Source organism: Thamnophis elegans, chromosome 10 (genome assembly GCF_009769535.1).
Source record: "Thamnophis elegans isolate rThaEle1 chromosome 10, rThaEle1.pri, whole genome shotgun sequence".
NCBI lineage: Eukaryota > Metazoa > Chordata > Lepidosauria > Squamata > Colubridae > Thamnophis > Thamnophis elegans.
This window is the reverse complement of record NC_045550.1, coordinates 49,548,427-49,573,999: the sequence shown is the minus strand read 5'-3', so window position 1 is coordinate 49,573,999 and position 25,573 is coordinate 49,548,427. Positions and strand designations below refer to the sequence as shown.

The 25,573-nt window shown below is 41.8% G+C and overlaps 1 protein-coding gene across 6 annotated transcripts in view; it reads left to right on the top strand.

The window, feature by feature from the left end:
• The first annotated feature begins 7,246 nt into the window (after positions 1-7,246).
• Positions 7,247-25,573, top strand: part of PPM1L (protein phosphatase, Mg2+/Mn2+ dependent 1L) — a 205,370-nt gene continuing 187,043 nt past the window's right edge. Inside the window, exons 1-2 of one of the 6 annotated variants that reach the window (XM_032225180.1) lie at positions 7,247-7,318; positions 8,593-9,334. In XM_032225180.1, the coding sequence (XP_032081071.1) occupies positions 8,936-9,334 (399 nt within the window). In that variant the 5' untranslated portion in view covers positions 7,247-7,318; positions 8,593-8,935. The other 5 variants (XM_032225181.1, XM_032225178.1, XM_032225182.1 and 2 more) reach the window with 5 other exon arrangements.

Sequence of the window (25,573 nt, the reverse complement as noted above, 5' to 3'; positions counted from 1 at the left end):
GATACTCTGATAAGGCTAGAACAGTGATATCAAACGTTTTTCTGTTCGGGTGCCAAAAGGGTGTTGCATGCGTGATAGCACATGCGTGCATGCCCACACCCATAATACAATGCCCCCTCTCTGTGCATGCGTGCGCAACACCCCACCCCACGCTCCCCCTTGTACATGGGCGCAGGCCTCACTAAAGCTTCCCAACTTCTGGTAGGCCCGTTGGGCTATTTTTCACCATCCACAGGCTCCAGAGCCTTTTCTGATGCCTGAGGAGCATGAAAATGGCCTCCCTCGCTCTCCGGAAGGCCAAAAATCAGCTGGCCAGTGCATGCATGCCCTTGCGTGCCTTCAGATATGGCCCTGCGTGCCGCCTGTGGTTGTTTTGGCCCCGTGATAGGTTCACTATCACAGGGCTAGAACATCCTGACAAGCTCTGAAACTTATATGAAAATATTGCCTTGAATTTTAGGCACTTTATCCACAATGATCAGAAATGTAAACTACACAGACTGACAAAATTCTCCACAGAAAACATGATTCATATAACTTCCTCCTTGATTTCTTCCTTCCCTTCAGAGGCAGCCTCACAATACTACACAAGTAGATATTTTGCTGCAATAGAAAATGCGCAAGTAATGAATTGCTTAGCAGTTCTAGACATTGCTCTCCATGTTTAGAATGGATTTGATTAATGGTTCTGTTGAATATAGATCTTAACTCAATTATATATTGCCAAGAGTAGCCACAAAGGAAGTAGCTATTTTTAAAAATATAAGCAAACATATACAATAATTCTGGAATAAATCTTGCTGTAAGAGATGCAGGCACTTTATATATGACTAAACAGAATAGTAATAAAATAAACAGTTCAAATGAAATTTATCTGCACAATATCCAGGATCAATCCAAAATATGGAAATAAACTGTTTCTTTGTAAATAGGAAATATCCAAGACTGCTTTTTAAAAACCAAATGCTGTAGAACATGTTGATGATTTGCCTTTCATTTGGATGACTGTGGTTTGCTGTATACTTTTATGTATTTAGAAAGTTAATGCTGGTTTTTCTTCATGCCAAAGTCAAGTATAGGTGTGTAAACACATTAGCGGTCATTTTCTTAATGTGGATTGCCACATAGGCCAACACTCAGCAAAGTGGTGCCTGTAGGCAACATGGAATGTACACCTCCATTGAATTCACGGAGCCCCAAATTAAAGGGCATTTTTTTAAAAAAAGGCTAATATCTTGCAAGACTTGGATGACTCAATAAATTTCATTGTTTGAGGAACATCAGCATTGTGGAAATTTTGATTTATGTGTATTGCAGTGCGGGTAGTCTCCAACTTAGGAATCACAACTGTGATCAGAATTTTAATTGTAAGCCATCATAAATTGGCCCCATTTTGATATTTTTTTATGATGGACATTAAGCAAATCGTATGTCATTAAGCAAATCCAACTTCCCCGATGCATGTTTTTCACTGGAAATCAACAAAAAAAAGGTCACAAATTACAACCGTATGACAATAGAATGTTGCAGTGGGTTATAAAAATGAGCCAGTTGTCAAGTATCCAAATGGGAGTGGTGCAATAGTCATAACCAGGGGTGGGTTCCTGCCAGTTATAACCTCTTCTATAGAAGAGGTTCCACAAATCTACAGTGCCGTTTAGAACCAGTTCCAGCTCCCTCCTCCCACCCATCCGGACATCATCAAGATGAAGAGCGAGAGGAGGATTTCTGGGAAGTCCATAAGTCTTAAAGCTGTCAAGTTTAAACACCCCTGGGTTGTTGTTTTTTTCTGGAGAGTTGGGGGTGCAAGGTTCTTGTAACTTGACAGCTTTAAGACTTGCATACTTCAATGCCAGAGTTCCTGAGCCAACATGACTGGAGGAGGAATTCTGGGAGTTGAAGTCCACAAGTCTTAAAGCTGTCAGGTTTGAACACCCCTGGGGTTTTTTTTTCTAAAGGGTTAGGGATGCAAGGTTCTTGTAACTTGACAGCTTTAAGACTTGCGTGCTTCAAATGCCAGAGTTCCTGAACCAACATTTTGGTTGCTAAGCAAGAGCGTTGTTAAGTGAGTTTCACCACATTTTACAAGTTGGCTACGCCCACCCATTCACATGGCTGTCAAGCCACTCCCACCCATTCACATGGCTGGCAAGCCACTCCCACAAAGCAGGCCACACCTACAGAAGAGGTTCTAAAAAAATTTGAAACCCACCACTGGTCATAACGGTGAATATAGGTTGTAAGTCACTTTTGCTAAGGTCATTGTAACTTTGATTGTTAACTGAATGGTTGTAAACCAAGAATTATCTGTTCTTTGTAGACCACCAGCAGGTCCTTGGGAAGCACTGAAGGAGCTTATTTAAGGACCACAGGTATTCCTCAACTTACAACAGTTCACTGTGACTGTTCAAAGTTACAGCACTGAAAAAAGTAATGTATGACTGTTTTTCACACTTATGACTCTTGCAACTTCCCTGAGATCATGTGATCACCATGCAGACACTTGGCAACTGGGTTCATGTTTATAATGGTTTTATTGTCCTAGATGTTGTGGTCTGCCAATGGCCAGCGGAGCTGGTGGCAGACTCAGACAGTGAGGAGGTTAAAGAGGAACATGGGCCAGTCCTGGAGTCTGGGGCAGGTTTCTGACGAGTGCTCTGCATCAGAGGCAGATATGGGGTCAGGGCCATCTGACAGTTATCAGTTGCCTTTTGAGTTAGACATCAGTGGGGCAGAAGAACAGCTGAAGCCTATTCCCAGCGTGCGCATGCACAGAGCTGCCAAGAGAAGGGAACAGCTAAGGAACAAGGGTTGACTCAGGAGTAAAGCCACAGGTGGATGGTGAATGGCCCCTCCCATAGGGAATAAAGAGGAGTGAAAGAGAAGTGGAGTTTGCAGGAGACAATTATTTCAATTCATTAAGGTGAAGATCTGTTCCTGACTTCTTGCCAAGCATTGTCTGCTACAGAGTGACATTTGGAAGATATCAGTCTGGCAGTTCTCCAAGCCTGATAAAAGTCTGCAGTTGTGAAATCTCTTGAAAGACTGTTGGTCGGGACTTTGCTGGAGAGGAATTCACTTTAAACTGAATAAAAGGGATTTTATCGGGACAAGGAGTTAGTTTCAGGCTTTTGGGAAGCCTAGGTCAGAACATTGGGTTCATGTGATCAACTTTTGTGACCTTCTTACAAGCAAAGCCAATGGGAAGCCATGTCAATAACTGATCAATTGCAGGGATTCATTTAACAACCACATCAAGAAAGGCCATAAAATAGAGCAAAACTTCATTTAACAAATATTTCATTGAGTTACATAAATTATGGTGTGAACTGTGGTCATAACTCGAGGACCACCTGTATTACATTAGACTTCTATAGCACCTTTACAATAGTTTCCTATCTAGCATTGCAGAAGGAGGCTAGAAATTAGACTCACATGGGCCATTAGCCATAGATCAGGGATAATTCATCATTGTAGTTGGGGGACTAAATGGATTATATCACTGTCAAGTCATCCTCTGTTTGCCTGCTCAGTTCAATATTTTGCTTTATGTTTCAGCATTAGCTGTGCAATGCAGTTCATCTGTGCCACCTTTGATCAAGGTAAGATTATCTATTAGCCACCTGAGTTGCTGCAGTGCAGAGAACCAGAGAGATAATCTTGAAGAGAGGAACAGATGTGGCAAAGGCAGAATAGGGTTGAATTTAACTGTTGCAGTCTTGAAATAGAATTTTGCCTTTTCTTTAGATACACGTCTGGCCATACAAATTTTCTATGACACCTCCACGATTGTGCTGGTGATGATGCAGTCAGAGGCAGGATTCTGCCCACCTTCTCTTGGCCCTTAGAGACTGCTGTGGGCATGACAATGTACCTCTGGACATTTTTTTCCAGCTGTATTTTTCTGGCAGATGAACATTACTTTGCCATTGGTATTGTGGCCTGCCACCGGCCAGCAAAGCTGGAAGCAGAGTCAGAAAGTGAGGAGGTTGGGGAGGAACATGGGCCAGTCCTGGGGGTTGAGAAAAGCTCAGATGAGGACTCTGCATTTGAGGCAGAGAGGGAGTTAAATAGCAGTGAGGCAGAAGAACAGCTGGAGCCTGTTCCCAGTGTGCACATGTGCAGAGCTGCCAGAAGACAAGAACAACTAAGAAAGCAGGGTTGACTTAAAAGTAAAGCCACACCTTGAAGGTGATTGGCCCCAGAGGACACAAAAGAGGAACGAACGGAGAGTGGACTTTTGCAGGAAACAATTCATTCATTTCGGTTTGGAAAGTTCTGTTTGGGATTATAAGAGACGCTGTGCCAAGTTTTGCTTTGCCTTGTGTTTGGAAGCTAGTTATCTGGCAGCGCTCTAAACAAAATAAGGTACATGTGGATAAACATTCCTCTGAAAGACTGTTAAAGCCATGCTGACTGTGAATGAAAGTAATTCACAGTCGTGTAAATAAAAGAGGTTTTGTCGGGACCAGGACTTTGCTTCTTGCTTTCTAAGGAAGCCTGCATCAGAAAATTTGGCATTGTAGAGATGCTAAATAGGAATGCGGAATGTATCAAGGCTTTGGCTCAATCTCTCCCTTCACTATTCCCATCACTGCATGCAGAGAGTGAAGAAGGAGATTGTGTCAGAATTATGCAACAAATATTACCTAGGAACAGAGAGCTGAAAGTGCTAGGAACAAGATAATATTTGAAAACAGTTCAGACGACACCTCCCTGATTCACTTAGATATAAGAAAGAAGGGAGATAAAGTACAACCAGACTTGCCAGATTATTTTATTGCAGCCTATGTCAATAACATTCTAATCTTCCTGTGGAGTTAATCTTTGGTTTGGTCTACCTTAGTTAGGCTCACCACTGATTGTAGAGAACGAGAGAGAACCAAGGCAACACTTTCTCCACAACTTTCCCCCAAGGGGAGGTTAGTAAAGAGTTGGAAATGACCCAATACCTTTGGATCTAGCATTGATTTTACTTAATTACTTAATGATCAATATTTATATAATTGCCCATCTTATAATAACCCTGGACAGTTTCTTCAGGAGGAAGAAAGAGGAGGAGGAAGAGGAGGAAAGGCAGAAGCAAATGACAAAACCAGGGTAAAAAAATCCATCCAACAATCTAAAAGGGTTTCATTCACCCTTTGAAAGCTTGTGCAAAGCTTGGACACACAGAAATAACAGAACAGAATCTCTCTCTTAGCCCTCTATTCAGCTAGAGTCCAACTCAAGAGTGGTTCTAAGAAACCATCAGATGCCTATAATGATTTGCACCCAAAGAGGAATAATCTGCCCGATTTGACCACGTCCAAGTCAGATCTATAACTAGAGCCCCTCACTATAGTTCATTTCTGTTCAAATCAGTCCTGAGCCTATCCACCATATCTATAAATCCTGCCATGTATAATCTAGATGTCAAACAATCTTCTCCAGGCAATTAAGCATAATCATCTCTACTGATGTAACTACAGTTAGAAATTGGACGGACATTCCAGAAGGAGGCAGTGGCAAGCCATTTTTGAACTGTTAATAAGAAAACTGAGCTCCAAGCTCACCACAGATGGGGACTGCAGCCAAGAAATTAAAAGACGCTTGCTCCTGGGGAGGGAAAGCTATAGCAAATCTAGATAGCATACCAAAAAGCAGAGACATCACCCTGCCATCAAAGTGTGTATAGTCAAGGCTATGGTTTTCCTGGTTGCAATGTATGGCTGTCAAGGTTGGACCATAGCGTGCCAAAGAATTGAGGCCTTTGAACTATGGTGCTGGAAAAGACTCCTGTGAGTCCCTTGGACTGCAAGGTAATCAAATTGGTCAGTCCCAGAGGAGATCAACCCTGAATGCTCTTTCAAAGGCCAGATCCTGAAGATGACACTCAAATACTTTGGCTACCTAATGAAAAGGAAGGACTCACTGAAGGTGAGCCTAATGCTGGGAAAGATTGAGGGCAAAAGAAGAAGGGGACGGCGGAGAATGAGGTAGCTAGATGGAGTCACAGAAGCAGGAGGTGTGAGCTTAAATGGACTCCAGAGGATGGTAGAGGAAAGGAATGCCTGGAGAAATGTTGTCCATGGGGTCACAATGGGTCGGACACGATTTTGCAACTAACAACAACAAGAAGAAGAAAACTACAAAGATTGTCCATGAAAACATCAGAAATCAAGCTTGAGTTGGAAGACATTAACCTTTAATGTCAGCTCACTCACTTCTTTTTCACCATAGGGTATATATGCCACTATAAGAATAAGGCACATCTAATAGATGCTATCACTAAATTTGTAAGAATAATATTATACTTCAGATTGCCAATCTAAAGCCCCATGGCAAAAGGAAAACACAATACAAAAGGCAAACAAAAGTTTAATTAGAGCCTGGAGGCAATGGAATCTATGTAATTGAACCTCTGCCAAAGCACTGTTTCAAGATGCCCTAGTACACAACTTTGGTGAATATTAAATAGATATGATACAAGAAGAGAATAGATCCAGATTAAGTAACATACCAGAAGCCCAGGTAGGGGTTTTTTGTTTTTTTTTGAGAAGATGATGTGGATGATTGCAAATTATAATGTTAGAGAAGAATATTTGTAGTTCAGCGTTAAAATGAGTGGTCCTTGGTGCTCTCTGAGCTTGGTTATTTTCAGACTAGTACTAATATTTGTGTACTTGTGTTACTGTGTGTAACGAAACATCTGCAAGAAAACAACTAAGTTCCCTTGATAGCGAGATGGCTAGTCCACAAATTTACTAAATAAAAAAATAATGAAAGAAACAAATTTAACAGAAAAGACTCGAGACGGTCGTCTTTGGATGGAGTTGGAGAGGTCTTCAAACTAGAACATGGGGAACAAACGGCAACGTTGAGTTCTTTAAGCTGTTTTTAAAAAAATAGAAACCCATTTTTTTTTAAAAAAGTTAAAACTAAGTTTTCTCCATAGTGCATTCCAGTTTTTTTTATTACACGTCGCTGATTTACGCTTAACCATTTTTCCTACTCCTTTTCTGTGCTTTGCTAACGCTGCTTACAAAAAAAAGGGGGGGGACTGCGTGTTTGTCTGTTTGTGTGTTTGTATGCGTGTGTTTACGGGTGCATCATTATATATCTATTGGCAGAGGGCGCGAGAGAGCCAGGCTGGCTGTGAGTACTGGTGGACTGAGAATCTAAAATGCCGTTGGCGGGGTTCCTTGCCAATCATGGAAAAGCGCCTTGGCGCTGAGGTTGCTGGGAATTGTAGGCGTCGCTGTCCCGGAGAGGCGGCTCGGGAGCCCGGGAGCCCAGCCCAGTGGGAGGGACGGGCTCAGGAAGAAAGGGGAGACAGGTACCTTGCGATCGGCCCTGCAGGTGACAGGAGCCGAGGGAAGGGGGCGGGGGAGGGCATGCGAGGGGGAGGGAAGTCTCGGCGTCGAAGAAAGAGGAGGCCCGGGGGAAGGGCGGCGGGTGCATTGCAAGCCACAAGGTGGAGAAGCGAGTCGCCGATTGGCCAGCCCCCGGATTGCCGCTGGGGCAATTGTGTGATCATCAGCCTTTTGCAGCAACGGGGAAGGAGCACGAGGTGGGCTGCATTTCTTTTCCCGGCGGGGGGAGCCCGACGTGGCTTTTTGGCGCTCACGTCTGCACTCCTCGGTTAGGAACAGCAGCAGCAACGGAGGAGCAGGTGTGGGTTGGGGGGGGAGGTCTGGTGGAGGAAACCCACGCCGCTTACATACATCCCCTTTGTGCTCCCTCGTTCCCCCCGACCCACCCACGTTCTCAGCCTGCGCCCGCGGTGCAGAGCTCTTTCCCAAAGTGAGTTGCCTTTCCTAAAAGTTGGAGGAGAACCTTTAAGATCATAGTGGCAGAGTCGGTCAGAAATAATAGTCTAGCAACAACAATAATAATAATGTCCAGGGGATAGAATGTTAGAAGGAAAAGTCTGAGTGACAACGGTTGAAAGAATCAAGGGTGGATATTTTCAACCAAGCTTGCCCTGGTTTTAGAGTCCTTTTTTTAGAAACACGGACATGGTGGACATTCCTTATGGTAGAATCAGCCTATTTTTTTTTGTTCTATTCCACTTTCTCCCTATAATGGTCAGTCCACCTCTACCCACCAATCCCTTTGTACAATATATCCATTGGCCAGCTCAGTCTCCCCCCTTGGGTTCCTGTTCCTTCTGCTTGTATCTAGCGGGACTAACTTGCCTGCCTCTGAGAAGCCACACTGATTGTTGTGCTGCTATTGTTCCCCATTTCTCCCCCTAGAGTTGCGGCACAGTGTGCTTTTTGACTTTGGGTCCTCCTTCCCTCTCCTTTGGGCTAGCAACTGCCCCTGGGCTATTGCTGGACTCTGTATGGGGGAGTAGGAATTGTGGGGGAGTAGGAATTGTGCATTGGGCAATATGAATTGACTGCTTCAGTCTCATCCTTTGTGGGGGGGGGAGTGAATGCCTAGGGAAACAGCGAAGGGAGGGAGGGAGAGGGTCCCCTTGTGCCATATGTTCTTTTTTTTTGTTGCCTCTGTCCTAGCTGAAAAAGGGCACAAGGGTACGGCAGACCCAGATAGGTTTTGTGCTGCCGCTGGTGCCTCTAGCACTGATCCTTTGCTGTCTTGCAGCTGGTCTCCCGCAGCCGTTTCTCCAGGAGCTACTACGTGCTCTTCGGCAACAGCAGGAGCCAGAAGTGGAGAAGGATAAGGGTGTCTTCCGACTCCCCAAGCGTGCGTGCCGATCTCTGCAACTTCACATCATAGCTCCTCTTTTGCCATCTGGGACTCTGCGCGCAGAAGAACGGAGGAGAGAAAGAGGAGGCACTGTTAGCAACACTAACCCTGCCCTCCGTGGGTTTGCATTACAGGAACATGCAGTGATTTGCTGCTTTGCCTTTAGACCCATCCCAACCATCAGGGTGTGTGGTATATGGTGTGTGTGGGAGGGGGAGATCTACTGTCTCTGTAATAAATGATAGAGGATACAATGACTTTGCTCTCTTTGCTGGGTCGGATCATGCGTTACTTCTTACTGAGACCAGAGACGCTGTTCCTGCTATGCATCAGCCTGGCCCTATGGAGCTACTTCTTCCATACGGATGAAGTGAAAACCATTGTCAAGTCCAGCAGGGATGCAGTGAAGATGGTGAAGGGCAAAGTAGCAGAAATTATGCAAAATGATCAACTTGGGGGTCTAGACGTGCTGGATGCAGAGTTTTCCAAGACCTGGGAGTTTAAGAACCACAATGTGGCTGTTTATTCCATCCAAGGCCGGAGAGACCACATGGAAGACCGGTTTGAAGTGATCACGGATCTGGTGAACAAGACTCATCCATCCATATTTGGGATATTTGATGGACACGGTGGAGAGGCAAGTTTCAGGCTGGTTTGGGTGATGGGGATTTGCTATTATTGTGTATTCAGATGTTTGGGAATTTGGGCAGTGATCCTACGGGGCTTTGTAAGTTAGCTGCAAAGTTGATTTGTGCTGTTGTAACACTCTTTGATTTGCTCAAAATCAATTCCATGAGTCTCATTGGAAAAAAAGGGGTACAGCTGAATCTTCAGTGAATTGAAAATGTAGACCCTTAAGAGCAATGATTGTGCTTTTTCATATATTTGGAATAAGCTCATAGAATCAAACTGTTTGGCCTTCAACGATGATATCTGCAGTTAGTTAAAAGCTACCTTTGTTTTAATAAAGCACGAATGTACAACTGTAAAGTAAAAGCTATCAGGAGAGTGCTGACTGAGGGATGTGCCGGCAAACTTTACCACTCTCCGTTTTGCATCAGCCTCTCTTCATTATGACTTTATTTATGGGGTTTTCCGTATCCTTTTTTGACTCACTGAGATGAGCTGCTTGCCTAGAATAGAAGTGAAAATAAATGCCATGTGCCTCCCTGCAGCATATGCGCAGAAGAATGGCTGTAGCTTTTTTGCAGTTGTGTGGGAGAAGGCAGGTTTATTTGGATAGTAACTAACTGCATGTCTGTTCATTAGGCACACATTAGAAAGAGGCTTCATTCTATTTCACTTGAATTCAGAGGGTGGTTCTGAATGGATAAGGAGGTGGTTTCATGCCCAAGTTAAACATTCACACCCGCTGAAGTAATTGGCCGATTTGTTTTTATTTGCTTCTGTGGTTTTATTTATTTATTTATCAAGAGTCTGCATTTCCTACAGCTGTTCTGATAAATCAAACTTGCTGGAAAAGCTCTGATGGTGATCAGAAAGAAATTGAGCCTCCTGGGGAGAGCAGCTGTTCTTATAATGGGATATGTTGTGGCTCTTGATAATCTTCTGTTTGTTTGTCAGATAAGGAGATTGGATGGTTAGTGGCCTTTTCTCTGTGTGTGGGCTTAATGAGAAGCAGTTTGATTGGAGTGTAGTCGGAATCGCTCTCCAGATTCTGCATGGCTCTTCAAAGTCACAAAATGCGGAAATTGGCATCCTGATAGCAATTATGGGCACTGGAATTGTATAGGATGTTGGGGATGAAAACTGAGTAGAATAGGATGAGCAGTTGCTCCTTCTTCAAAATGAGCAGTTCTTGGCTTATTATCGTTTGAAATCTTTGTTTTCATGCTGCTAACCGATATGAGAGAGTGCCTAATATTATACTGAATTCATGTTATTGTTGAAAGCTTTGATTAGGCTATCTAATCTGTGGTTGAGATAAGATGTACTTTCTTTTGTTAGTTGACCTTTGGGAATAAGGATTTGAGGTTGATGAAAGTATGGAAGAGATGGTGTGCCATCATTTGAAATTAATGTCTAAGCAGCGTTCCTCCTTTGCTTGGGAGAAATTCTTGAAGATAACATTGTCCTAGCAGGTGCAAAGAAACACTGCTTTTTACCCCTGTCCCTTTCCTGCTCCTTCATCATATTAGATACTCTGTGTCTGCTGTCAGCAGCTTGAACTATGATTAAAATAGATTTGATAACTTGGCAAGCTGTTTTGTTGTTCCCCATGTGCTACAGCCATCCTCCCATCTTTCCAAATCGTTAGCTTAGCCACATCTAAAACAGTGTCTTAAAACATTCTAGAATGTCTATGGAATTTAGAAGTTTAAATGTAGCGTTTATCTTTTAGCCTGTGTTTAACAGCACCTTTTGTTTCATTACCTGAATGATGCTTTGCAGAATTTCATAGGTTAATAAGCAAATTTTTAACTATTAAGCCATTATTTTTAGAAAAATCTATGAAAGATTCGACAATACATATAGAGCAGTGGTCCCCAACCCCCGGTCCACGGACCGGTGCCGGGCCGTGGAATACCTGGCACCGGGCCGCACAGCGGCCGGGGGCCATGATCGCTGCAGCGGCCGGGGGCCATGATCGCTGCAGCGGCCGGGGGCCATGCAATGGCCGACTCTTCACTCATGCAGCGCCGTCGCCAGAGGGGGGGAGCTGCGCGGAAGCACAGGAACAAGTGAGGCGAGGAGGAAGAATCCCCCGCTACTACACCACCTCCGCCCCCTCCCCGAGTCAGCCGTCCCCTCAGTGAACGCCTCCGCCTCTTTCTCCTTTCTCGCCTCAGTCGGCTCGCCTGGAAGCGAGGCGAGGAGGGGGCAGACCATGCGCTGGAAGCGGAGCCCTTGGAGGCCCTGGCGGCTTCCCCGCCCGGCCTTGGCTTGTGAGAAGGAACGGCGGGAGAGGTAGAGAGAGAGAGAGAGAGAGAGAACGTCGGGCAGCCGAGGGCGGGGGGGGGTCTTTTGAGGGGAGATGGGGGGCAGCGCACGGTGGAAAAGCGGCGGTCTTGCCCACCCCTTCCCTGCCTCCCGCCCACTCCAGTTGCCGCAGCCAGGGGTGGGGGCTCAGTGCCTGAAGTCTCTTGCCTCTCTTCCAAAATTTCGCCAACGGGCATCGGTGAAGTGCGCTCTTTCTCTTCCTCACAAAACACATTTCCTTTCCCCCCACACGTAGTTATTGGCGATATGGACTCTTGGAGGCTGCGCTCCCGGGTCGCGTTTCCTTTTTGCAGCCCATGAGAATGCCTGGTTCTGAGCCTCAAAAAACGAGAGTTCTCTTAAGGCTGCAAAAAAGGAATATACTTTGGTCCTTGAAGCGCTTTTCCTGTTATTTGGACATTATATATATATATACGTACGTACATACGTACGGTATGTATATATGCATGTATGTATGTATGTATGTATGTATATATGTGTATATATATATATGTCTGTAGTCCATAATATAGTGATGCTTTAAAAAAAAATTAGTTGAGCACATGGAATCTTTTTTCTTTTAGTATATTTTGGAGGTGGGGGCCCGCTTTGTTATTTAAGATAGTATCTCCTTTTATATATGGTAGTGAAGATACCTAATACTCCCACCCCCTATTTCCCCCACGACAATCAATGTGTCGTCGCGAACAATGCCCCCCCACCCCTGCGCCAGCGGGCCATGGTAAAATTATCAAAGGCTGACTGGTCCGCGGCGATAAAAAGGTTGGGGACCACTGATATAGAGCATACATTTGCAGGCATAGTGTAATATGCATTTCTTTGTTTTAGTGGATACTTATTAATACTGAACAAAATCTTTCTATTTAAATTGAATAATCTTAAACCAGCACAGTGTGCCCCTATGTAGATTAAAGGTATAGGGCTGCTTATATGTTTAATGCATTTGTTTGAATACAGGTAGTCTTCAACATATGAACACAATTGAGCCCAGAATTTATGTTGCTAAGTGAGAAATTTGTTGTGAGTTTTGTCCCATTTTATGACACTTCTGGCCACATTTGTTAAGTGAATCATTGCAGTTGTTAAATTAGCAACAGGGTTGTTCAGTGAATCTGGCTTCTTCAATGACTTTGCTTGTCAGAAGGTCACAAAAGGTGGTCACGTGACCCCGGGACACTGCAATCGTTATAAATGTGAACCAGTTGTCAAGCATCCAAATGTAAATCACGTGACCATGGAGATGCTGCAATGGTGGTATCTGTGCAAAATGGTCCTAAGTCCCCTTTTTCAATGCTGTTGTAACTTGAACGGTCACTAAATGAGCTGTTGTAAGTCAAGGGCGACCTGTATGTTCCATCAAGTTGGTGTCAACTCTTACTGACCATATAATTAAACCTTAGCCAGGATGATCATTTTCCAGCTTTACTCTTCAGGTTTCCCAATAGAGCATCCATTACCACTACAATCAAACCCATCCCTGTTGCTGCAGGTTGTTGTCTTCCCTTCCATCTTTACTAGCATTTTGGATTTTTCAAGGGAGCTTGCATTGTGTTTACATGACGTGTGCAGAATGCTATAATTTGAGCCTGATCATTTGTACCTTGTGTGAAAAGTCTAGATTAATTTGTTGTCCAATTCATTGCTTGTTTTCTTGGCTATCCATGGTTATTTCAAAAGTCTTCTCCAATACTAAAATTCAAAAGCGTCAATATTCTTTCTGTTCTGCTTCTTTACAATTCAACTTTTGACTTGCTTGTTAATCTAAGTGTATTTTGAAAAGGCTATAGCACTAAAGTAGGTAGTGGCGGATAGAAAGGCAGTCGCATAGATCAGGGGTCTCCATCCCCAGGTCTGGGACTTGTTAGAAACCGGGCTGTGCAAACAAGTAAAGCCCCATCTGTGGGAAACAAGCAATATATAAAACCACATCCCCTCTGGTCCATGGAACCAGTCCCTGGTGCCCAAAGGTTTGGGGGCCTAGATCAGCTTTTATTGAAGTAACCTGCCTCCTACATGGAAAGATGTCTGGCATCAATTTTACAAGCAGCTTGGGTAACTGCCTCTGCTAAAAGATACTCTAATATTAAGCTGAAATTCATAGAAAATAGACAATACGGATTGATTCTGTAGTAGAAGATTGTGTTGTCCTCATAAACAGTGCATATCAGTGCAGGTCATATGGTCAGGTCATATGTGCTGCATTACTCAATATTAGTTTGTATTTGGGATTTATAAATCATTCTAAGCAAACAATTGACATTGAAATGCTTAGGGTTTTGATGTCATATTGACCTTTTGGATCTAGCCTAAAATCTTCTCCCACGGTCTTGGAACTTCTGTTTTTTTTTTTTTTAAAGATCCTATTTAGTTTTAATTATTGTGCCAAAGCTGATTCTTTGGGAAGAAGGAGTTCAACCCTCTTTATGTACTTCCTTCTTAAAATTGCAAAATTTAGCCTAAAATGGGAAATGGAGTTATTTGTAGAAATGGGGATTTCCCCACCCCCCTTAAATTGAGGTTATTACCCATAAAGAATAGAATAACGGAGTTGGAAGGGACCTTGAAGGTCTTCTAGTCCAATTCCCTGCTTAGGTAAGAACCCCTACATCAGACAAATAGATATCCAACATCTTAAAAATGTCCAGTGTTGGAGCATTCACAACTTCTGGAGGCAAGTTGTTCCATTGATTAATTGTTCTAACTGTCAGGAAATTTCTCCTTAGTTCTAAGTTGCTTCTCTCCTTGATTAGTTTCCACCCCCTTGATTAGTTTCCACTCATTGCTTCTTGTCCTACCGTCAGGTGCGTTGGAGAATAGTTTGACTCCCTCTTCTTTGTGGCAGTTCCTGAGATATTGGAACACTGCTATCTTGTCACCCCTAGTCCTTGTTTTCATTAAACTAGACATACCTAGTTCTTGCAACCGTTCTTCATATGTTTTAGTCTCCAGTCCCCTAATCATCTTTGTTGCTCTTCTCTGCACTGTGTCTAGAGACTCAACATCTTTTTTACATCATGGCGACCAAAACTGGATGCAGTATTCCAAGTGTGGCTTTTCCAAGCCATTATAAAGTGACTAACTTCATGTGATCTTGATTCTATCCCTCTGTTTATGCAGCCTAGAACTTTGTTGGCTTTTTTGGCAGCTGCTACACACTTCTGGCTCATATTTATATGGTTGTCCACTAGGTCTCCAAGATCCTTCTCACAGTTACAACTATTGGGCAAGGTACCACAAATACTGTACCTGTGCATTTTGTTTTTATTGCAAGAAACTGAACCTGTTTCACACTGAGCTGAAAAAGTTTCTCTTTAGCTGAAACGTACATTGTAATTTTTTACAATTACATTCACAGTTGCTGGGAGTCGGACATTGTATACATTTATTATTGCTGCTGCCTGCTGCTGTTTCTTGTTTGTTATAAATAGCCATAGTTGACTATGCAAGGATTTTATTTTTGTATGCTTGTTATTTTTATGTATAAGTCAGAAAGGTGATTTTCTTCTCGTTCTTTTCTTGACTTACACGGGTAACTGTTCTACAAGACATCACCACAAAGAAATTGATTTCCCCCACCGTTTTTTGTTTTGGTGGTCTCTTTCAACTGAGGAGGTTATCACTTCCAACCTGTCATGGAAAAGCTTTAGATGTCTTGTGATGTACTTAAAAGCGCTTGCAAAAAGGCTCAGTGTACCTCTGCAATTTATTCCATGTTGATGAGTGCTTTGAACAAGAACATCCTTCAACTGTCACCCTGAGGGATGTGATGGTGCTTAATTCATTTTATTCAGTAACATTCAAGACTGTTGGGCTTTTTCAGTCAGTTGTCTGGACTGCTTACCTGCTGTAACCGTGCAGAATTCAGTGGAAAAAAAGAGTTAATGAGCCAGAATAATCTGATAGCTTGGGGAGGAGGGGGAAGTGTAAAAGGGGTTGGTTCTAGCGAGACCCTTACTCGGTTTAATATGTAACATGACCTTGTCTGAGTCCACCCATCACTGCAGTTAATGTACTTTACGTTGTAGGAATGTAAGATCAGTGGCGTTTTTCGGGAAACAAAACAACACCAATTGCTGTTGCTAAGAATTGAAATTAAATATGACACTTCCTCTTAACCACAGCAATTTTCATTGTTGAATTGGTGTTGGGATTTAATTACCCTATAATCCTTTATCAGTGCCTCTACTTTCCAGGAATTAGGGGTGTTGAAGTCTAGTACACTCTTGGGAATGTAGGTAGATGATTTTGCATTCAGTTTCTGGTCCAGATTCTCTAGGTTTACTTTGTTTCAGTGAAGCTAGATGGCCTATTTGTATGGTCAGTAAGTCAGTAAAGAAATCTGTGAAGGTCTTCCATAAATTTATATGTAATCGGAGTATGATTTTTCTACTTTTCAAATAAAAAAGACTTAATACATAAGTCTTCGACTTATGACTACTATTGAGCCCAAAATTTCTATTGTTAAGTGAAACAGTTGTTAAGTGAGTTTTGCCCCATTTTATGACCTTTCTTGTCACAGTTGTTAAGTAAAATTGCAGTCATTAAGTTAGTATCACGGTTGTTAAGTGAATATGACTTTCCTATTGTATTTGCTTGTGAGAAGATATTTGCAAAAGGACACTGCTATCGTCATAAATATAGTTGCCAGGTGTCTGAATTTTGATCACAAGACTGGGGGAATGCTGCAATGGCTGTAAATCGCTTTTTTCAATGCTGTTTTAACTTTGTATGGTCACTAAACTGTAGTCAAGGACTAACTAGTTGATTTTTCTTGTCTATAAATATAAAGTGCTTGCTTGATTGTCAGCAAACTGGATATGTAAATAGTAAATTCTTGATTTGGGTTCCTACTTACAAATAAAGCAGGCTTACATAGATAAGTGATCAGAGATTAAAATATTTGGTATGATGTTTATTACTTTATGCCCTTCAATTTGAATATGATTAGTTTCTGTTTTTTAACTATCCACGGGAGAAACAACACTGCAAATTCTTCTGTATAAATAAAAATATTTTTTCTTGGCCAGCATTCAGTGAATATCTTTTGAATGTTTTCACAGGAAGAAATATTTTAAAAATGAGGGCTAAGTATTAGGTGGAAGAATGTATTGCAAGATTTGGATGAATGCTTGTTATTTAAGTGGTTATTCCTTTCTAGCTTTTATTGACTTCAAAGAGCAATTGAATAAGTATTCTACACTATGTTTTACATAAAGATTTATTTGGAAGAGAAACTTGCTTTTGGGCAGAAATATTTTAAAGCTAGAAATACCTTGTTATTGGTAGAGAGTTGTTGTAGGCTGGGGTGGTTTTTTTGGTGTTTGACTTTGTTTATTCAGTTTTCAAGTCCAAAGATCAAAAAAATGTCATGAACACTTGGAAATGCTGAGTTTTAAAGATATAATTGGCAAGGCAAAGGTATTTTTATGTACATACAGGTTACAGTGAGTTGCACAGTAGCAAAACAAAGTTGTATCTGTTGAGGTCTTCTTCCTCCACTTTGATAAGATGCTGAACATATGGCCTATCAGAACTTAAGTGCCCTGCCCCATTGTTGCTGTGACAGATTTGGCAGCAAGCTGTCAAATTATCACAGTATGATTTATTTATTTATTTGCGTGTTGAGAATACAAGCTGTAGAATTACACCTTTGGGAATTACAGCTTTAGTGTTTAGGTATTAAAGCAATGAAAAAAGAGTTTGAAATTAGAGTCCCAACTTCTGGAATTATCACCAGTGGGGCCTTCAGCTATTGGAGAATATCAGAAGAAAAATGGGTGCAAATCAAGTGTTAGATGTTCTCCCATGTAAATTTCAGATGCAGGTTTTGTAATTGTATCAGTCTTCCTATTTTTCAAAACATGTTTTTCTCAGCTTTCCCCATCTTGGATCCTTCTATCATAAATGGAAATCTCAAACTTCATGGGATATATCTAAGAATGGAGAATGTTCCTCTTTGTTCTCTACGAGCCAGTAGAAAGCAACTGAGAAAAGCTTACAATATCATTTAACTGTTATGTAACACAAAAAGGCTAATTACTTTCCATGAAAGTTGTTATCAAGATTATGCTTGGCCTACATTGACTGTAATTTTCATTTCTAGAAAAATAGTGTCCTCCAGAACACTAAAAGTAGATTATGTTCAGCTTTTACTGGAAAATTTCTACATGTCATTAGAACATTTTCGATGTATCTCTGTGGATACCGGTACATACAACCATACCAGTGATGGGTTGCAGGCGGTTCGCCCTAGTACAGGTGTACCGGAGCCTGCCCGGAGCACCGGATACCATTTTGGTACGGTGCTCCAGAGGGCCCACCTGCCCACCCGAGCTCCTTACCTGTGTTTTAAGCCTTTGACGCTTCCTTGCACATGCATGGCACGTATGGCACCTGCGCGATGCTCCGCCGAGCAGCTGGAGCGTTGTGGAGGCATCACAGGCAGGTATGATGCATACACGTGCCATGTGCATATGTGCGCATGCTGCATGCGTCCATGTGGGCGACACCGGGGGAACTGGAACCCACCACTGAAACACACATTCATATTTCTCTTACCTAATTCCTAAGGATAATCCTTTCAAAAACATTAATGAAGCTTTGATGCTACCAGCTTTTCCTCAAATTGAATGTGCAGTTTGTTTCCATTCATTATTACGAAAAATGTATAAAAACATTTTCAGCAGGAAAAGTCAGTGAAATTTCTCACCAGTGATCAAAAATGGGTACTTAAACTTCTGATAATCCCAGCTGGGAAAGGTTTACCGCTATTGCTCTCTTACTTAACAAATCTTAGCTTGGACATATAAGAATTCTGGTACCTGATATACCTTTAGAGAAAGATATGGTACCTGTTCAGGTATTTTTTCATCTCTGTTAAAGCCATGTAGGCAAATGTACCCACAATCCAGCACTGAGTCCAATATTGAGCAATTAATCATTTTAAGTGAGGCGATCAAACTCATACTTTTCAAAATAATATCCAGTTTGGAACATGATTATCTTTTGCAAAATGCACTTCTCCAAAATGAGTGATTATTGTGGGTAAAAGAGACAAGCACAAATGTGTATACTAGAGAAAGATGTAAATCTTACTTTTTAAAAAATGCAGAATGATGAAAATATTTCACAGAATGCTAACTGAAGTCATGAAATTGATGCAGACTAAAGTAGATTAATGTACGTGGTCTTATTGAAGACGGCACCACTTGAATTTCTTACTTTTGTATTGTGCTCCTTATTTTTTAATGAGTGAGTGTACTGTTTGGAGGCCATGTGGTTCATGTGCTGAAAAAGTGACACATTGGCTTTGAATTTTGCTCCTTTGAGTGATAAACCCTTCATAAAATCTCAAATATGCACACAGGATTTCATGAGTGCTAGTGTTCTTTTCCCATTTATAGAAATGTTTCTCCAGTTGTTGATAATGAAATACATTTGCATTAGACTAACATAAATATTTACAATGGTGATATCCTGCTTATATATAAACCCCGGTCACCGGTGGTTAAACCGATGACCACCAAGCTATCACATGAATCAGTGAAATCAAATAATTAGATGCTGCATTATAAGGTAGGCTCAAAATACCGTAATTATTTTCTTTAGTAGTTCAAACTGGGCCACATTTTATTCTAAGATTTAAGACAGATGCATGCACTTTAAAAAAAATGATTACATTTTTTGGAAATGAAATGGCTGAAAATGCAGCGAACGTTAAAGGAAGGATTATACAAGGGAAATTTGTATGTACGGTTCAATTAGGGAATTTACATCACATTTACTTTAATGCAGGGCTTTCCTCACTTCTGCCTCAGCAAGACATAAGTTGCCTTCATTACCCCTTTTTCTTCACATGTCCTCATACTGTTGCCTTCATCTCACCTCAGCTCTACTGTATCCTACCAATGAGATAGCTTGAAGTGTCTGTAGCTGTTCCAGTGTTAAAGTTCTTATTCTAGCAGCAGCCAACAGTAGCTGTAAGTTATATCCAATCTGTTAGGTTTTGCCATGTATTCCCTTGGGAGAAAATCAGGTGACTGCAGTGACTTGAAACAGAAGCAATAAAAGTAGGATAGAGATTAGCAATGGAGATAAAAGATTTCATTATTTCAGGTCAATGCAGTTTTCTGCCACCTGAAATATAGTTAGGTTGCATTTCAGCACAGCAGTCAGGAAAGGTCTTAAATTTCCTTTAAACAATTAAAGGAAATTAAACAGTCTTATCAGGAATTGTTTTTGCTTGCTGTTATCTCATAGGTAGGATTCGGAAGAGGTTCTAATTGTTGAGCAGCAACTACAGAAGACTGTCATTTTTATCATGCTCTGCTTATAGGTATTATTGTTGACAATTGGCAGAAATAGAAGGGTAGCCTTAATAAGTATTTGACTCTTGACTAGGAATCTTCTAGACCAGGGGTGTCAAACTGGCGGCCCGCAGACCAGATGCGTCATGTGCAGGCCACATCTACCCCAGATCCGCAAAGGGAAAAACGCAAAATGTCATGTGACCGCAACGTGATGCCGTGAGTTTGACACCCGCATTCTAGAGGTAACACTCGTTCTTTTGCCATCTCTCCCTTCACTTTGAAAGAGTGGAATATTCTACTTCCACAGAGAACTGGAGTGCTTTCTTCCTCAAATCACTGATTTCCTTACACAGAATATTCCAGATGTTGCTGAGACATAGCTTGCAATATTAGCTCTGCTTCCTGAAAAGGCTGGGAGTTATTTTTCAACAGCATCTGGCAAGCCACAGATTCCTGATTTCTATTTCTAGATGGGTTAATCTAGACCTGATATTTAAGGTTCATATACTTGGATGATGCCTTGTTGCTGTATTTCATTATTTTTGCATGTCTGGGATTGGACAGTAGATTTAGTTATAGGACTGTAGGTTTTGGCATTCTGTATAAGCCGTGAACTGTTGATTTAGAATGCATTGTTTCATAGGCATTTGAAGAAGGCATTTGAAGAATAGAAAATAGAGCCAGATGGGGCAAAACTACTAACCTGGAGTGGAAAGTCTCAAGATTATTTTTAAATAGAATACAATAGAGGAGATAGAAAAGTGGAGGCAGCATGGAGCACCCATCATGCCGTTGATGATACAAATTGATTACAGCGCTGAAGCATGACTGGTCTTCATCATCCCTGAACCTGTCTGATTCACAGTTGGGTAAACAGCTGATTGTCTTCAGTGAGACAATACAAGGATGTGTTTTAGCCACTCCATTGTACTATCTCATCCTAGAGGGAAATTTCAAGGGCCATTTATGTCTATGTTTCTTGCTATGCTTTGCACATTTCCAAATAGTTATAACATGGCCAAATACTTTCTCCCTTCTCTCTCTCTTTTGTAATTGCCTTAGGAAGAAACATTAATTATATTATGCATCCATTTTTAATAGCAGAGACTCTTGTGCAAAGCTGGATTCTTTCTACCAATAATATTTTGTCCAGCAAAGCTTTTCCATTTCTAGTAGTTATAAAACTGCTGGAGGGTACTCAGAATTTTTTTCAGATAAGGAGAGGTACATGCCCTATAATGTATTTCTTTGATCTACAGCAGCACTCTCATTAAAGGAAGGGGAAAATACCTTGCATTTAAACGAGTATTTGGCTGGGTGCATATAACCCTGATACTGAAGATTTAAATTCCAAGAATGAGACTTCTAAAATTGGGGTCTCCAAACAAGTTGGGACTGTATCTCTTAGAATTTATAGCTTTTGCTAGAAGGGCCTGGAATTCTTGTCTTCTAATCCTCTGTTGTGAAATCTTACCTTGCTTTGCATTATGGGCGAAAAGCTTCTGTCCTTCACTCTTGTTATGAGAGTGACAATGTCTGTAAAACCAGTATGTTCCCCATCTCTGCTTCCTAAAGATAAAGGTTCCCCTCGCACATATATGCTAGTCGTTCCTGACTTTAGGGGGCGGTGCTCATCTCTGCTTCAAAGCCGAAGAATCAGCGCTGCCTGAAGACCCCCTCCATGGTCATGTGGCCAGCATGACTAAATGCTGAAGGCGCACGGGAATGCTGTTACCTTCCCACCAAAGGTGGTTCCTATTTTTCTATTTGCATTTCTACATGCTTTCGAAATGCTACGTTGGCAGAAGCTGGGACAAGTAACAGGAGCTCGCTCACTCTGTTACGCGGCGCTAGGGATTTGAACTGCCAACATTTCTGATTGACAAGCTCAGTCTTAGCTGAGATATTTTCTTATAGATTATCAGTTAACACAAGATGAGGTTATTCAAAATGGTCTTTGTTTTAGCAAAACCTTTAAAGTGGATTCCTGTGTTATCTGTAAGAAATGACCAGGCTGAGCAGTCCCTTCATGCCCACTAGGATCTAACTTCAGCCCACCTTGAATTCTGTTGTCTCTTATCTACCACGAATTTGCTTTGGTTGTTACTAGTTCAGATTCTTGTAGAGAGCATTAGCATACAATAAATCTATATCCATTTGAACTGCCTGGGCTCCTGATTTCCTGCAGTTTACATTATCTGTATCTATCACAGTAGATTGTTGTGTAAAAGATGCCTACTTAAAAATAAGGAAACAAAATGTTGGGAGATAATGTATTTTATTGGCATGCACAAGTACACTTATGGCTGGGCTCTGGGCCAAAATAATGCAAAAAAGCTTTTCTCTAAGATGGTTATAGGTTATATCCCCCTCAGAAATGTTACATGGAAATGATAAAACAAGTAAAAGCCACACTTATTTTTACAGCTGGAATATAATACCTGATAGCAATAGCACTTAGACTTATATACTGCTTCATAGTGCTTTACAGCCCTCTCTAAGCAGTTTACAGAGTCAGCATATTGCCCCCAACAATCTGTGTCCTCATTTTAGCAACCTTGGAAGGATGGAAGGCTGAGTCAACCTTGAGCCTGGTTGAGGTTTGATCTGCCAAACTACAGGCAGCCAGTGATCAGCAGAAGTAGCCTGCAGTACTGCACTCTAACCACTGCGCCACCGTGACTCATGGATAGTGTTTGGTGCCCAGCATCTCCAAATTCCTTTCTACTAACAGACTCGAATCCACCCTAATTACAAATACTAACACTGAGTACCATTAATATTGGTATTTGTGTCCATGTATCATTTCCCCAAAAGGAAAGGTCTAATTTCTGTTATCTTTCTCCTCTCTCTCCAGGAAGGAGTCATTAGATGGCTTTGGTTTGATATTCAAGGCATCATGCATGACAGCCCTCCACAAGATGTCTAATCTCGTGTTTCTAGTTTCTAGTGTTTGGGGAAATGAGTCTATGAATCAGTTCTCTTTGAAGCATTAATTGGTTAAGCTGTTCAGTTAAGTTGAGTTTTATCCTGTATGAAGTCAAGATTTAAACAACCTTAACCCATATTCTAAAATAGGCAGATAGGAAGCTGTAATGTAATAGCTAGATTTTGACAACACACTTAAAATAACCCTTTTTTTTTTAGGTTTGCACAGTATATTTAATTAGGCTAAAGGATTGAGTTTTCCCAACATCTTAAACACCATCAACAAAATCAACAAAATTAAACAATTATGTATGATATAGCTCAGGGGTGTCAAACTCGATTTCATTGAGGGCCACATCAGGGTTGAGTTGACCTTGGGGTGGGCAGGGCCAGGTGGGCAAGGCCAGCTCGACATCATTCATGTCGCAGGCACCTTTGGCTGCCCAAGAGCTCAAGCAGAGAAAACAGGCTCCCAAGCTCCGTTTTCATCTATGACCTAGCAGAGGGTTGCAGGCCAGAGGGTTGCAGGCGTTCTGTAACCCTCTGCTAGCAAAAATTGAGCTTGATAGGGCCGCATGCAATCCTCCCAAGCGCCATTTCTCTTGGCAGAGGCACTACGGGCTGGTCTTTCACTGTTTCCAGGGCAGCCCCACGGACCAGATCTGAGCATCCGGCCCCTGGACCTTAAGTTTGACACCCCTGTTCTAGTTGCTAGGTTTTTCAGTGACCTAGGTAAATATGTTGAACAAGCCCAGGAACTCCCTGAAATTGTCACACCTAATATTGTTGATATTCAAGTGGTTCTTCAGAATTTTAGGCCAGCATTCTCCAATTGTAGCTGGAGAGGCTGAGGATTAAACTCCAGACATTTGATATGCAAACCTTGTGCTGTACCATTGTGCTCTGGTCCTTTCTTTAAAATACATGTTTAAAAATAAATATTTTGTTTCTTGGTGCCTTTTTGGTTCCCCAAAACATATTATAAAATGTACATGGATTCTTCCTTGTAAAAAAAAAAGCAGAATAATATTATGGTGGAGGTACAGAGAATTAGATTTGCATAACAGATGCATTAAGAGGCTGCCTCCTCATTCATAGTCATGCTGTGCCAAATGGCAAGATCTTTTCACAGCTTTTCCCATATTGGACCCAGGATGTACCTTTTCTAGCTTTTTTAAAGCTGGAGGATTTGAAGGTTTTCACAGTTATTCCTGCCTACTGCTGGCATGGACCTCTGTTCAATTTGAGTTAGGACTGAGCTTTAATCTTTTGTTCACCATCTGCTGGTGATGCAGAGCCAGGTTGTTGAGAAATATTGCTTTGGAGTTTGTAAAAAAAAAACCTGGGATCATTGAAGGTAATAATGATTTGCATGAAATCAGTTTGGGCTCTGTCTAGTCCACTGCATTTTCTTCTAGCAGTTTGTCAAGGATAAGGTTTAGGCCAGGGGTGTCAAACTCAAGGCCCGTGGGCCAGATCTGGCCCATGGGGTGCTTAGATCTGGCCCACAAGTCCACCCTGGAAACAGCAAAGGATCGTCCTGCAGTGCCTCTGCCAGTGAAAACAGCCCTGGCACACCATGCACATCCTCCCCAAGCTCTGTTTTCACTGACAGAGGACTGCAGGAGGTCATCATGGCCGAAAACGGAGCCTCAATGTGTGACATCCAGCTGGGCATGTCTCTCCGGGGCCTCAAGGTCAAACACAACTCTGATGCAGCCTTCAATGAAATCGAGTTTGACACTCCTGGCTGAGACAGTTCTTGGAGTGAGCCAGTAAGTCAAAGCCATAGAGTTGGATGGAAACTGGTTGGAAACTAATCAAGGAGAGAAGCAATCTGGAATTAAGGAGAAACTTCCTAACAGTGAGGATAATTAACTAGTGGATCAGTTTGCCTTCAGAAGTTGTAGGTGCATCATCACTGGAGATTTTTAAGAAAAGACCGGACAGCCACCTATCTGAAACAATATAGGATCTTCTGCTGGAGCAGGGGGTTGCCTGCTCCAGCAGAAGACCCTCCAAGGTTCCTTCCAGCTCTGTTCTGATTGTAATTGCATTAGAAGCACACAAAAAGTGCCAGATAAAGAAAGTGATTGTTTGCTCAAGTGTAGCCGGAGTGGAAAACCATAAATATGAACTGTACATTGCAAACTTCATTCTTTGCATTTGTGTCATGATATCATGCACAAATGGATAAGAGGTAGAGTTTGTCTTATGACACATGTTTTGCCATTTGCCCCTCTCACGTCGACATTCATGTTGGGAAGTCCTAACGTCCTTTAGGTCTATTACTTTAGTCATTTTATAGAAAAGAAGTTTTGCACCAATTTAATTTTATAGTAATTTCCCAATTGACCTGGTAAAAGAAATAGTCACATATGCTGGCAATAAATCAGAATCTACAGTACATTTAATTACAGTTTCCTCCAAATAACTGATGATGTAATGGTCAGACAGCCCCGCTCCCTTGCTGTCGTCTTTCTTTGCCTGGATAGAAGTGAACATTTCCCAATTTGGGAGACACTTTGACTCAACCAGTGCAATTTTTTACCTGCAGAGAGACACATGCGTGCACACTCTGCCACTCATGAATGAACATGTCTGTGCAAATTGTTTTATAAATGGTTTTATCTTTGTTCCAAGCTAAAGGGACAGCCATGCAGAAATCTGAAGATTTC